This window comes from Lontra canadensis, unplaced genomic scaffold, assembly GCF_010015895.1.
Source record: "Lontra canadensis isolate GAN:19392208 unplaced genomic scaffold, GSC_riverotter_1.0 scaffold89, whole genome shotgun sequence".
In the NCBI taxonomy this organism is placed as follows: domain Eukaryota; kingdom Metazoa; phylum Chordata; class Mammalia; order Carnivora; family Mustelidae; genus Lontra; species Lontra canadensis.
The window spans coordinates 3,723,454-3,736,715 of NW_022631083.1; the positions used below are offsets into that span (position 1 = coordinate 3,723,454).

The following is a 13,262-nucleotide window of genomic DNA, read 5'->3' on the forward strand; positions in this document are numbered from 1 at the left end:
AAAGAAAGAAAGAAAGAAAGAAAGAAAGAAAGAAAGAAAGAAAGAAAAGAAAGAAAGAAGGAAATCTGGATTTTCCTCTTCGCAACAGGAACCTCCTGAAGGCTTTCCCCGGGGGAGGGATGTCATCTGATGGATGGGTTCAGAAGCAGTTAACATTTTACTCTTTGCTTGTCACTTGCTGTCTCTCTTGCTGTAATTTTTTTTTTCTGAACTATTTGGACATTAAATTACATACATCATTGTGACATTTTACCTCTGAATAACATCAGCTAGTTTTTCCCCTAAGAATGGAGATGTTCTCTTACATAGCTTTGGAACAATTATCAACTTCTGAATTCACAGTCACATAGTATCACATTAGATATTTTACCTAATACATCATTCCTTTTCTAATTTTGTCCAGTTGATCTAATAATGCCCTCGACAACTTTTTTTAGCCAACCCTATCTCCGGTCCAAGTTGAGGTTTTAAAATTTATTTTTTAAATTATCTTTTTTATTGAGGTATAATTGACCTACATTATATTAGTTTCAGGTATACAACATAAAGCTTCAGTATTTGTATGTCTTACAGAATGATGGCTACAGTAAATTTAGTTAACATCCATCCCCATTCATAGTTGCATTTTTTTCTTGTGGGAACTTTTAAGATCTACTGTAGCAAATTTACAAACACAAATGCAATACAGTGCTATTAACTACAGTTGACATGTACATTACATCCCCGTGACTGATTTATTTTTATCAATGGAAGCTTGTACCATTTGACCCCTTTTGCCCCAAGACCATTTTTAAAACAATCATATTTGCCCATTTGCTTGAAATAACACCTTGATCATTTACTAGGTGGGTTTTTGGGGGGGTTTTTTGGTATGATATTTGGTCTACTTTTGGGCTTTCTTTTCTGTTCTTTAGTTATCTGTCGATTTACACTCTAGTTCCATATTCTTTGTAGTATGTTTTAATATCTAGTAGGACTAGCCTCTACTTAAGCTCTTTCTTTTCATTGTTTTCCTAGATATTCTTTTGTGTTTATTTTTTTCATGTGAATGTTAGAATCGGCTTTTCCAGTTTCCTGAAAATGGTCACTGGAATTTTTATTGGGGTCCCATTAAGTTTATAAATAAACTGAGGGTGGCCTGACATGTAAGGATCTTGGGAAAGCCTAGCAAGAAGGAGGATGTTTTCCCATTAGCTCAAGTCTCCTATGACTTTCAGAAGTGTTTTAGGGTTTTCTTCATATAAGTCTAGAGTACAGGCATACCTTGTTTATTGCAGTTCACTTAAAAAAAAAGATTCATTTGACAGAGAGAAAGAGCACAAGCAGGGGGAACAGAAGGCAGAGGGAGAAGCAGACTCCCCGCTGAGCAGGGTGCCTGATGTGGGACTGTATTCCAGGACCCTGGGATCATGACCTGAGCTGAAGGCAGACACTTCACCTGACCGAGCCACCAGGTGCCCTCCAGCTCTTTCATTATCATTATATTTGTTATGCTGACCTGTGATCAGCGATTTTTGATGTTAGTATTGTAATCATTTGGGGGCACCATAAACTGCAGACAGATAAGACAGCAAATTTAAATGATAAATGTTGTGTGTGTTCTGCCTGCTCCACCGACGGGCTCTTCCCCCGACTCTCTTCCTCTCCTCCAGCTTCCCTGTGCCATGAGACACAGTAACGTTGAAATTAGGCCAATGAATAGTTTCAATGATTATCTCTAAGTGTTCAAGTGACAGGAAATGTTCATTGGAGAGCACACTTGATTGTTGTCTTATTTTAAGAGATCACTACAGCCATCCAACCTTTAGCTACCACCACCCTGATCAACCCGCTGCCATCAACATCAAGACAAGACCCTCCATCAGCAAAAAGGTGATGACTCATTGAAAGGTCAGACGATGGTTAGCATTTTTCAGAAATAAAGTGTTTTTAAATTAAGGTGTGTACACTTTTTTATCAGACATAATGTTATTGCATACTTAACAGGCTACAGTATGGTAAACCCAAGTATTATTTGCGCTGGGAAATAAAAAAAAACTTGATTCGCTTTATTGGAATGTTCTTTCCATTGGAGTGGCCTAGAATGGAACCAGCAATATCTCTGAGATAGGCCTATGTTCCTTGCTGCCCTATTTCTAATATTTTCTCTTTATTGCTCTTACCATACATGGGATTCTCCTATTCATTGTACTTACTGACTGGATATCACTTATGCGTATGAATACTACTGATTTTTGCACATTAGCTTTATACTTTTTTTTTTTTTTTAGGGAGTGAGAGAAGGAGCCTCTCCCCACCCCTCACAACAGGTGGGGGTGGGAAGGACAGAGAGAGAGGATCTTAAGGAGCTTCATGTCTGACGCTGGGCTTGATCTCACGATCCTGAGATTGTGATGTGAGCTGAAATCAAGAGTCAGTTGCTTAACTGACTGAGCCACCCAAACACCCAGTTTTATACCCTTTTATCTGGATAAATTCTTTTTGATTTTGTGTTGATTTTGTAATTGATTATTTAGAATTTTCAAGGTATACTACCATGTCACCTTGATTAGAGATAATTTATTTCCTCTCTCCCTTAATCTTCTTTTCGCAGCTAGATTCCATTACTCGTACCTCCATAGCAAGATTAAGTGATAGTGGAGTGAGTGGGCAATCATGTCTGGTTTGTGACTTTGGGGCAAATACCTCTGGGTCTCCCCCTTAAGCTAGAACTTAAGTACTGTGGTTTTATGATTGAGGTATATAACATGTTAAAAAATATAAACCCATTTCAGGGATGCCTGGGTGGCTCAGTCAGTTAAGAATCTGCCTTTAGCTCAGGTCATGATCTGGGGATCCTGGGATCGAGCCCCATATTGGGTTCCCTACTCTGCAGGGAGCCTACTTCTCCCTCTGTTTTCTGCTCTCTCTGCTTGTGCGCTCTCTCTCTCTCTCTCTCTCTCTGGCAAATAAATAAATAGAATCTTTAAAAAAATATTTTTTACAAGATTTTATTAGGAATGGGTGCTGCATTCTATCAAAAGCCTTTCCAGCATCTATGAAGTAATTAAATGGTTTTCTTTTTAGGCTAATATGATGAATTATATTAATGTATTTTCCATTATCAGTGTTGTATTCCTGGCCTAAACCCTACTTGATCATGTCATCCTATTTTTCCTTATATAGTATGGAAACCTGTTCTTTTTTATTAACATTGTATTTAAGATTTTTGCACCAGCATTCATAAGCGATGTTGATTAATTTTCTTCTTTCATGCCACCTTTATCAGCTGTACGTATGTTATGTTTGTTTCATTAAAAAACACTTAAAACATTTTTCTTTATTTCCATGTTCTGTGACAATTTATTAGCACCAGGACTCTCTGATCTTTAATGGTTTGGTTGAAATCCCCTGAAAATCATCTGGGCCTGATGCTTCTTGTGGGGTAGTTCTTTGATAAAACTTTACTTCTTCTATGGAAACTGGTAGGTCTAAGGTTTCTGTTTCTTCTGGGATAAACTTTATTTGCTTAAAAAAATTATCTATTTCCTTTTGTTTTCCAAGTTTATTTGTAGAGGTATAGAAAGTAGTGTCTTATAATTTATTAAATTTCTTATGTATCTGTAGTTATTTTCTCTGTATCCTTTCTTACCTTGCATATTTATGCCTTTTTCCTTTTTTTCTTTGACTGTGGAAATCAGTGCTTGTCTATTTTATTGCTCAGGGTTTGGGATCTTAGTTTACTAATCTGATTGAAAGGTTTTCTGTTCTCTAGCTCATGAATTTCTTCTTTTTCCTTATTATTTCCTGTGCTTCCTGCCTTCCTTTATTTTGTTGTTATTTTTTTAGGTTTTGAATTGAGAATTTATTTCTTTTCATTTTTTAAAAAGATTTATTTATTTATTTGAGAGAGAGAGAAAGAGAACACGCAGTGGGAGGGCCAAAGGGAGAGCGTGAGGGAGTCTTCAACAGACTTGATGCTAAGTGCTTAGAGACTGACTTGGGTTCAATCTCAGGACCCTGAGACCATAATCTGAACCAGTCAGTGGCTTAACCCACTGTGCTGCCCATGTGCCCCTTCATTCTTTTGTTTTTACTGACACAGGTATTATAATGGGTTATGAATTTTTCTTTCATCACTGCTTTAAATGTATCCTACAGCTTCTTATGTGTGAGTATTTTCATTATCATTATTTTAAAGAAATTCTGTGATTTCTTTGTTTTTCTTCTTTTACTAAAGAGTTGTTTAATAGAGGTAATTTCATTTCCATGTGGAAGGGCTTTTTAAAAAGTTGTTTCCTTTCTAATTTCCAATTCCATTGTACTGGGATCCAAAAATGTTGCCTGTATATTTCTAGTTTATTGAAGCTACCAAGGTTTTCTTTGGCTCTTGGTATATGATTAATCTTTGTGAAGAATGTGTGTGTGCTTAAGTAGTTTTTGATATATACATTAACCTTTTTATTATATTTTGGGGGTCTTTAACATTCTTACATTTCTGTGTGTATACTTGACCTGTCTTGAATAGAGTAATGTGTAAAATTTTCCATTAGTGTGTTTGATCTCTTTCTCCTTATATTTCCTAAAGTTTATATTTTATATAGGTGAGTGCTGTGTAGTTTGCCTCATATATATTTTTAATTGCTATATTGTCCTTGCAGAATGTAACAATTTTTACATTATAAAGTGTCCTTTATCTCATTGAATTTTTTGTTTGATTTTTTTAGTATTCATATGTTCCAAATATTGCATAGGGCATACTTACACCCCCAATTACTTATCTGAAATTCAAATTTAGCTGTGCATCATATTTTATCTGCAGTGCTAAATACAGACAAGTCCTAGAAATAAGAATCATTGTCAGTACCCAGATTTTGCAAACTAAATATCAGTTAGGCATGGCACCTTGGAGATGTGACAGATCCCATATGCACAGATGAGTCTAGAATATTTTGTCATATCAGAAGTTAAGGTAGGAATGAAATTTCTCAGGAGTCAACTTGTAGAGCTTCTAGTCCACAAGAGTGCAGAGACATTTATAAACCAGGCTCAGATTTTTTTCTTCCTCAGTGAACTGGTGCTACAGAATTTCCCATGAGGTCATTGGAGCTGTGGTCATATGGGTGACTGTGTAACTAACTTGTACCTTTAGACTCTGATTAAGCCTGACCCTATGTGTACCTCTTTATTTGATGGTCGAGTGCTAATATACATACCTAAACTTAGGGCTCGGTGGGGTCAGACAATGCCCAGCTCATGATGGACAGTTTAGGTAGGTTGGTAACTTGATGGCCCACGATCAAGAGATCAGTCTCCACTGTGGTCCAGGAGCAAACCAGAAGCTGCTTCTCAGAAATAAAGAACGACATGTGTTTTTCCCTAGTCCTAAAAGACTACGCTGTGATTCCTTTATAAGTTCTGTCAGAGGTTACGCATACTACTCGTACCTATAATGGACACTTCCAACACCACCAAATCTGTTGAATCATTGTGGTCCATGGGTAAACATAACTAGCATAGCAGCTTGACCTATTTAGAACCTTCTGTTCTCGCTCCTTCTCAAAACTACAATCTTTTGAGCTACACAGTAATTGAGTCAGCGTAACATATGTGCTCAAATGAGGTATACATTGTCTCTAAAATCCAAAGGGGCCCCTTAGGCATTGTGTCTCTTAGCGAGACTAGTCAAGATTCACCAACTTTTCCTTCACCCTAGAAATGACATCTCTAGATGTCTTGACCTACTGGGCCCCCAAGAATTTCGCTGAATGGCAGTCTACTGCAATTTTTAATTTTGGGATTTATTTCCCTCCCTATGTCTTTCACGTGCCTTCTCAAGGTGACTATCGTATAGTTGACCCTTGAACAACAGGCTTGAAATGCATGGGTCCACTTACCTACAGATTTTTTTTTCTTAATAAATACAGTAGAGTACTGAAAGTGTATTTTTCCTTCCTTATGATTTTCTTAATAACATTTTCTTTTTTCTAGCTTACTGACTAGTAAGAATATAGCACATAATACATATAACATACAGCGTATGTGTTAATTGGCTTTATATTATTGGTAAGGCTTCTAGTCGACCTCAAGTCTTTTGTTATTCATAGTTAAGTTTTGGGGGAGTCAAAAGTTATATGCAGATTTTTCATTGCACAGGGCAGTGATGTCCCTAACCCTCGTATTGTTTAGTTGTCAACTGTGTTTGCCATTTCATATGATATCCTCACCAAGTAGAATCAGCAGCATATTATTCATGATAGGACATTGGTACGATGTCTTTGAGATAGAGCAGCCATCAAAGTCCTTGAGGACTATATTATGACGTAAAGCTAGAGAGTCCTAGGTTGAAATGATGAATGTATTGCTTGTCTTGCCAACTGAATGAAAACTGCTTTTGATGGCCTTTAACTAATAGGTATAAAGTAAAAGCATTAGCCAGATCAATAGCTGCATGTAAGGTACCAGAGATTATGCTGATTTACTCCACCAATGAAAGCATATCTGGAAGAGAAGCTGCTACTAGAGACATCGTCTAATTAAATTAATGACAATCCACTATAATTCTTCATCCATTTGCCTTCCTCAAAGTCCAAATAAGGGAGGCAAATGGAGGTGTGGTGAGAATCACCGTGCTGCATCATTCAGGTCACTGAGGGTGACAGTAATCTCTGCAATTCCTCCAGGACTATGGGATTGCTTTTGGTTTACTACTGAGAAAGTTCTAGTGGTTCCACTTGGTCTTTTCTACCAGACTAGCTTTAAGTCCATGGATTGGGGAACCACTGTGGACAGTCTGCCGGTTGCTGAGTATGTCTATTCAAACCCTGTTTTCTGAAACTGGGGAAATAACCACAGTAAACTGATGAGCTCACCATCAGGTAGATCCTAGCCCAAACCTGGAAACAACCCAAATGTCTAACAACACACAAATGGATAAACAAATTGTGGTGTAGCCATATAATGGAATATTACCAGGAGTGGGTGAGGGGATGAGCAACAGACATACCCACAGACATGGATAGATCTCAGAATTATGCTGAATGAAAGGAGCCAAAAAACCCCAGTACATAGTATATGATTCCATTTATAGAAAACTCTAGAAAATGCAAACAAATCTTTAGCTACAGACAGCAGATCGCTGGTTGTCTCAGGATTGGAGGTAGAGGCTGAAGAGACAAATTACAAAGGAGGTTGAGAAAACTTTTGAGGGGGGGCCCTAAGCAGGGGGATAGCATTTGATCATACATGAGTCATGGAGGAATGGGAGGAGTGGGAACCAGATGGCAGCAGGTTGAGAAGTGACTGGGACGAGGGTGCAGACAGTGAGTCTGTGTTACTCTGTCCAGAAGCTTAGCAGGGAAGGGAAGAAAAAGATAGCGCGGTTTCAGTGCCATACATTACAGAACTTCCTGCTGGGAGCTGTCTGTGGTTCCAGTTAGCTTACCCCAATTAGCTGCCCCCCTCAGGCCCTGGAACGCAGATCTGCTCCCAGAGTGGCATTCATTCGCCTCTCCACCTTTCTGTTAACTGCCAACCTTTATTTTCCAGAGCAATTGCTCTCTGTGTTAATCTCATCAGTCCAACTAAGTTCTCCCATTTTGGAATTCTGATGGCCTTTATTACCTCTATTTAATCATATGATGTGTTCAATTAAATCTTACCAATGTTGAAAGGCACCATAGTATTAAGTTACATAGACACTGGCATCAGATTATCTGAGTTTGGAGCTCAGCTCTGTCGTGCAGTGTTTGTGTGACCTTGGTTAAATCACAGCCTCCCTGGGTGCCTGGGTGGCTCAGTTGTTAAGTGTCTGCCCTCAGTTCAGATCATGATCCCAGAGTCCTGGGATCAGGCCTTCATTAAGAAGCCTGCTTCTCCCTCTCCCATTCTCCCTGCTTGTGCTCCCTCTCCCATTCTCCCTGCTTGTGCTCCCTCTCTCACTCTGTCTCTGTCAGATAAATAAATAAATAAAACAATAGAAAAAAACCCCAAATAAATAAATGAATAAAAATTATAAATATACATATGTAAATAAATATACATATTACCTAATCTATATATTATAAATAAATAAATTTATCTGTCAGAGAAATAAATAAAATCTTTAAAAAAATCCCAGACACTTAGCCGCTCTGTGATTCAGTTTATCCATCAATTTACTGGACATAATAATAGTATTTTTTGCTATAAGTACTAGAGGAGTTAGTAATTATCAAGAGCTTAAAACAATGTTTGCCACATTCTAAGCCCCAAGAATGTTAATAAAAATCAATTTGTGTTCCTCTTACAGGAAGGTTCACGCTCACAGTTACGTGGTATACAGGAATGTCGGTGGCGTTTGCCCTAACCTGTAGCGAGGAGCTAGCAATTGCCCGTGAGCTTTAAACTTCCTTAGAGGTCTTTCGTGCCCCCTGGCCCGGCGGCCGCTGCACTTGGTCAGCTTCGGCATGAAAGCCAAAGATGGTGGATTCTCAACAGTCGCTTTTCAGAACCTAGTCGCCAAGTTGGAAGGATGGTAACGGCCAGAAAAAGAGCCACGCTAGCAAATCTTCCCAAGATTTTGGACAATTTGCGTTTCAACCAACTCATGGTGATATTCATGGCTAGCCCCGAAGGCGCGGTCAGTCTTTTCAGTCCCCACGCCACTCTCCACGTCCTGACCACTCCGCGTGACCACGCGCCCGGACCACCTCAAACACTTCACCGCCGCAGAGAGCCCAGCCTCAGCCCCAGCCCTGCACTCACCCCACCCCTCGCCCCGCCTCCTGGCGGCTCCTATAACCCTAGCCCTGCAGTGCCCCGCCCCACCTCTGCCCGTCAGGCCGCCTCCCCGCTGCTCCTATAGTCCCCGCCCTGCAGTGAGCCCCGCCCCTCTTTTCCCGTCGCCCCGCCTCCCCCATCGCCCCGCCTCCCCGAGGCTCCTATAGTCCCTGCCCCGCAGTGTGCCCGGCTCTGCCCCTCTCTATTGCCCCGCCTCTCCTCCTCGCTCCGCCTCCCCGCGGCTTCTATGGGTCCAGTCGGCCAAGAGTCCCGCCCTCCGTAACTCCGCCTCTCCGCGTCTCCTACAGTCCCCGCCCCGCCCCTCTTCTCCTCGTCGCCCCGCCTCTCCGTGACGCCCCGCCTCCCCGCTGTTTTCTGTAGCCGGGCCGCTATCTCCCGCTCCTCGCGGTGGCTACTGCCTTCACCCCGGCGACTGCCCGCTGAGCGGCGTCGGTGGCTTGGGGAGCCGGCGGACATGGCGGCCGAGGCCGTGGCTTCACGCCTGGAGCGGCAGGAGGAGGACATCCGCTGGCTATGGGCGGAGGTCCAGCGCCTAAGGGACGAGCAGCTGAACGCGCCCGACCGCGGCCCGGCGGAGGGGCCGTGCCTGACGCGGGAGGTGGCGCAGCTCCGGGCCGAGAACCGCGACCTGCGCCACCACCTCTACCGCCTGCGACTGTGCCTCGCCGAGGAGCTGAGCCAGCAGGCTAAGCTGGAGAGCGCGGCGCCGGCGGCGCAAGAGGCCAGGCGCGCAGCGGCGGGCGCGCAGGTAACGCGGCGGCGGGGTCGCTGCGGGGAACGCGGGCGGGTGCCGCCTAGAGCCCGGAGCGGGTGGCGCGGCCGGTGCGACGGTGCACGGGTGCCGGTGATCCCGCCGGAAGAACGGGTGCGGCCCCGGCGCGCTGCAGGGCCCGAGCCTCACGGAGCGATGCGCTGTGCACCTGCTACAGCCCAGGGAACCTGTGAGGGGCCTGGACACCTTTCGGATCCCTGTATTTCCAGCAATTGCCGGACTGGCTTAATGGTGTCATTTCTCAGCTCTTCCAGTAAATTGCCACGCATTTTCTTCGGTAGCAGAAATAGCATTTTCCTTTCTTTGAAAAAGATGCTGGAGTGTTTAAAACTCCCTATTTCCTTAGCAGGAAGACCAACATCTACGTAAATAAACTCATCCATTCCGTCTAATGAATGGCTGGTTCTGAGCTATTTACGACAGGTGGTTTTTGTTTTTGTTCACTTGTTGAGAGCTGTATATTTAGCTTTACTATTTAATAGAGTGTTTTAATATTTTGGCCCATTGAAGGACAAATTATTGTCGGGTGACATAATACATTTTCTGAAGTTCTAAAAGCTTTCTCAGACTGCGGGATGTTCTTGAGTTCTTTACCAAGGGTACTGCAGTGCAACGTCTTCCTAAAATAGTGCATTTAAAGTGCCGCAGAAGCTACACAAGCATTTTCCAGCGACATTGTGTTTGAAGTTTAGGGGGAAAAAAATTTAGAGAGCAAAATATGTTAAATATACTAAGCAAGAGTGTGTGAAAATGCACAGACAGGAAGGATGGAACCCCAGCAAATGACTTGCCCATCTAGAGTTTTAGGTGGTGGTCAGGGAAGCCCAGCGTCCAACTTGGGACACCAGCTGACTGCTGGCATGTCCCTCTCCTGTTTCCAGTGTGTTCCTTTTTCTCTACATTGGTATGAGTTATTTATAACTTACCTTTATTTCTCAGCCTCCTTCCAGTCAAACCCAAGAAAAGAACGCTAAAATGAAGGAGGAAAGCAGGCCTGAGAGCGAGGTGAGTTGTTGCTACGGAAATAACATAAAATACTCCATGTCATTTAAATATTCTGATACAGTTAATTGCCTGATTTTTAACTAAAACATAATTACTAATTAAATTATGACACTAGTAGTATATTCAAAACCTTGCAAACCTTAGCTACCAGATGTCTTAACTTCGAGCTGAGCCAGCCACAAAGAACCAAGACGAAGTGCTTCTTCGTCTATTTAAGCTGAGATAGCAGAGCTTTTCTTTTGTGTTAAGGAAATTAGCCACCATATAAGTCATGAAAACAAACCAGAGTAGGTCTTGAGCATAAACAGTTGACAGGAGCAAAGGAGGAAAACCTGGCCTCAGGGGGATCAGTCTGGTTGAGATCAGACAAACAGGAAAGACAATTGAGAATGAAGTGGGATGGCATATGGATAGGTGGTAAATTGTGGAATTGTGCATACACGGGCGTTGAACCTCCAGCCCAGGGAGATATGGTAGTTAGAAGAGGTAGGCTTTGAGCTGGACCCTGAGACATGAGGTGGAAAGTGAATGGCAGGAGAGTTCAAAAAGACCTGGGGTGGGCAGAGAATGGGGTGAGCCTTACTGCAGGTTGAAGTGGTAGAAAAAAGTGGGCTGCATATGTTAACCTTCTTGTGTTCTAATGACTTTCAGGTGACAAATCAGCCAGATTTTGTGAAGGAAAGATGGAAGCTGTTTGAAATATTGAAGAAAGACCATCAGCTCCCATTTGCCGTTACTGACAAAAAGGGGAATACAAACAACGTGATCACAGTGAGAGTGGCTGATGGGAAAACAGTGAAAGGGGAAGTCTGGAAAACGACACCTTATCAAGTGGCTGCTGAAATTAGGTAAACCATAGTTTGAAGAAGATAGTCATTATTCAGTATTGTGCCACAGCTTGGTGACAGTGTGATCCTCAGGGACCATGAAAATATTTTTTTATTACATAAATAAGTTAAATGTCATTAATTTTTCCCATCTGGCTTTGGAAGAGGGCATTTAAATAACTAATTGAATACCAGCATAAAATTTCTTCCTCTTTAAAATGTCCATATTTTAAAGTTTTTTTCTTTTTTTTAAGATTTTATTTATTTGTTGGAGAGAGAGAGAGTGAGAGCAAGCGAGGGGGGGTTGACAGGCAGATTTGGTAGGGGGAGTGACAGGCAGAGCTGGTAGGGGCAGAAGCAGGCTCCCTGCTGAGCAAGGAGCCTGATGTGGGACTCAATCCCAGGACCCTGGGATCATGACCTGAGCCGAAAGCAGGTGACTGAGTCACCCAGATGTCCCCATATTTTAAGGTTCTAAGAAAAATATATAGTAGAGAAAAATGTATAATCTTGACAGGTCACGTTACATTGACTTGGTTCATTATCAAGATATTTCCATGAGATTTTACTGATCTTTCCTGGACTTGACTCCAAGTCTTCGGACCAAGTTGGGCAGATCCCTGAAGGTTTCCAAGCCTGTTTCCTTTTATCTCTGTGGAATAATAATGCTTTTCCCGTTTATCTAACGAGGTTGTAAAAGTTAAGTAAAATCCTGCATATGAAAAATACTCTGAAAACTAAAGTGCTTCTAGAAACAGAACAACTCATTATAGATTGAAGGTGTATGTGTTAGAGCTATTATCAACCCTGGAATAAGTACTTTGACTTTCCTAGAAATTAGATACATTAGTGAAGTTATGTTATTTTGACCAGTATTAATTCCCAGAATTAAATATAATTCTATGGAAGCTAGAGCTCAAGAATGCCATGTAAATAAACCTGTACTATTTAAAAAGCAAGTTTTTTCAACAGTTGAAATCTTCAGATTTCCTTGGAAAACAATAATTAAAATTTTATATATATATGTACATATATATATATATATAAAAATATAATTGTATTGCACTTTAACAGCCTCTCCCAACCTGTTGCCATGTTTTCCAGGAGAGATGAATAGGTGTGCTAGGAAAAAATGGGGTTTGAAGCAAAAATAAGTTTATGTTTCTTCATGGTGAGTCAGTTTGCATGTTGGCATATTAGAGACTGAGAAGTTCTGCACAAAAGAAACCTGTTTGAACTTGGGAAACAAAGTTATTTCATTATAGGATGGGTTCCTCATTGTGCCCTTAATTATCTGCATTTCCACAGGGTACCAGCTTACAAACCCCACAGTCAAGTTTCATGAGAGAGGGATTGCAGGAGTGTCTAAAAAGTAAAGTTAGCCAAAACCAAAAGATGAGCTGGTATATCAGGCAAACCTGGTAAGAAGAAAGCAGTGATCATAATATTACTATGAGACACCAGAACTCAGGACCGAAATCATCCGATGGGATATGGAGGCTTATTGCAAAAAGAGACAAACAGTGTAATCCACAATGACTATTTGTCATGGACCTTTATGAGTTAAATAATGTAGCATCAGATCAGAAATACAAAATTATAGACACTCAGGTGTTGTAGGCTTTAACCTGTCCTTGGACAGGTTCTGGACAGATCACATAGGTAAACAGTTGGGTTTTACCACCACTGTGTGATGAACTTATTCACTGCTCACCAATCTCTGGTCTACAGACAGAGATCTCTTGGCACCTGTGGTCTTGTTTTTTGGCTCCTCAGAACCTTAATTATATGTGGAAATACACAGTTCCCCTATTCTGTAGGTAAAATGAAATCCATTAGGAACTCAGTAAACATTAAATGCTAGCAAGACAAAACAAAATAAAACTTGAAATAAAAAA

The 13,262-nt window shown here is 41.4% G+C and overlaps 1 protein-coding gene across 2 annotated transcripts in view; it reads left to right on the top strand.

Moving 5' to 3' along the window:
- Nucleotides 1-9,091: 9,091 nt before the first annotated feature.
- TARS3 (threonyl-tRNA synthetase 3) overlaps nt 9,092-13,262 on the top strand; it is a 59,343-nt gene continuing 55,172 nt past the window's right edge. The window contains exons 1-3 of one of the 2 annotated variants that reach the window (XM_032835978.1): nt 9,092-9,508; nt 10,472-10,537; nt 11,189-11,385. In XM_032835978.1, the coding sequence (XP_032691869.1) occupies nt 9,215-9,508; nt 10,472-10,537; nt 11,189-11,385 (557 nt within the window). In that variant the 5' untranslated portion in view covers nt 9,092-9,214. The remainder of the gene's footprint in view (nt 9,509-10,471; nt 10,538-11,188; nt 11,386-13,262) is intronic. The other variant, XM_032835980.1, reaches the window with a different exon arrangement.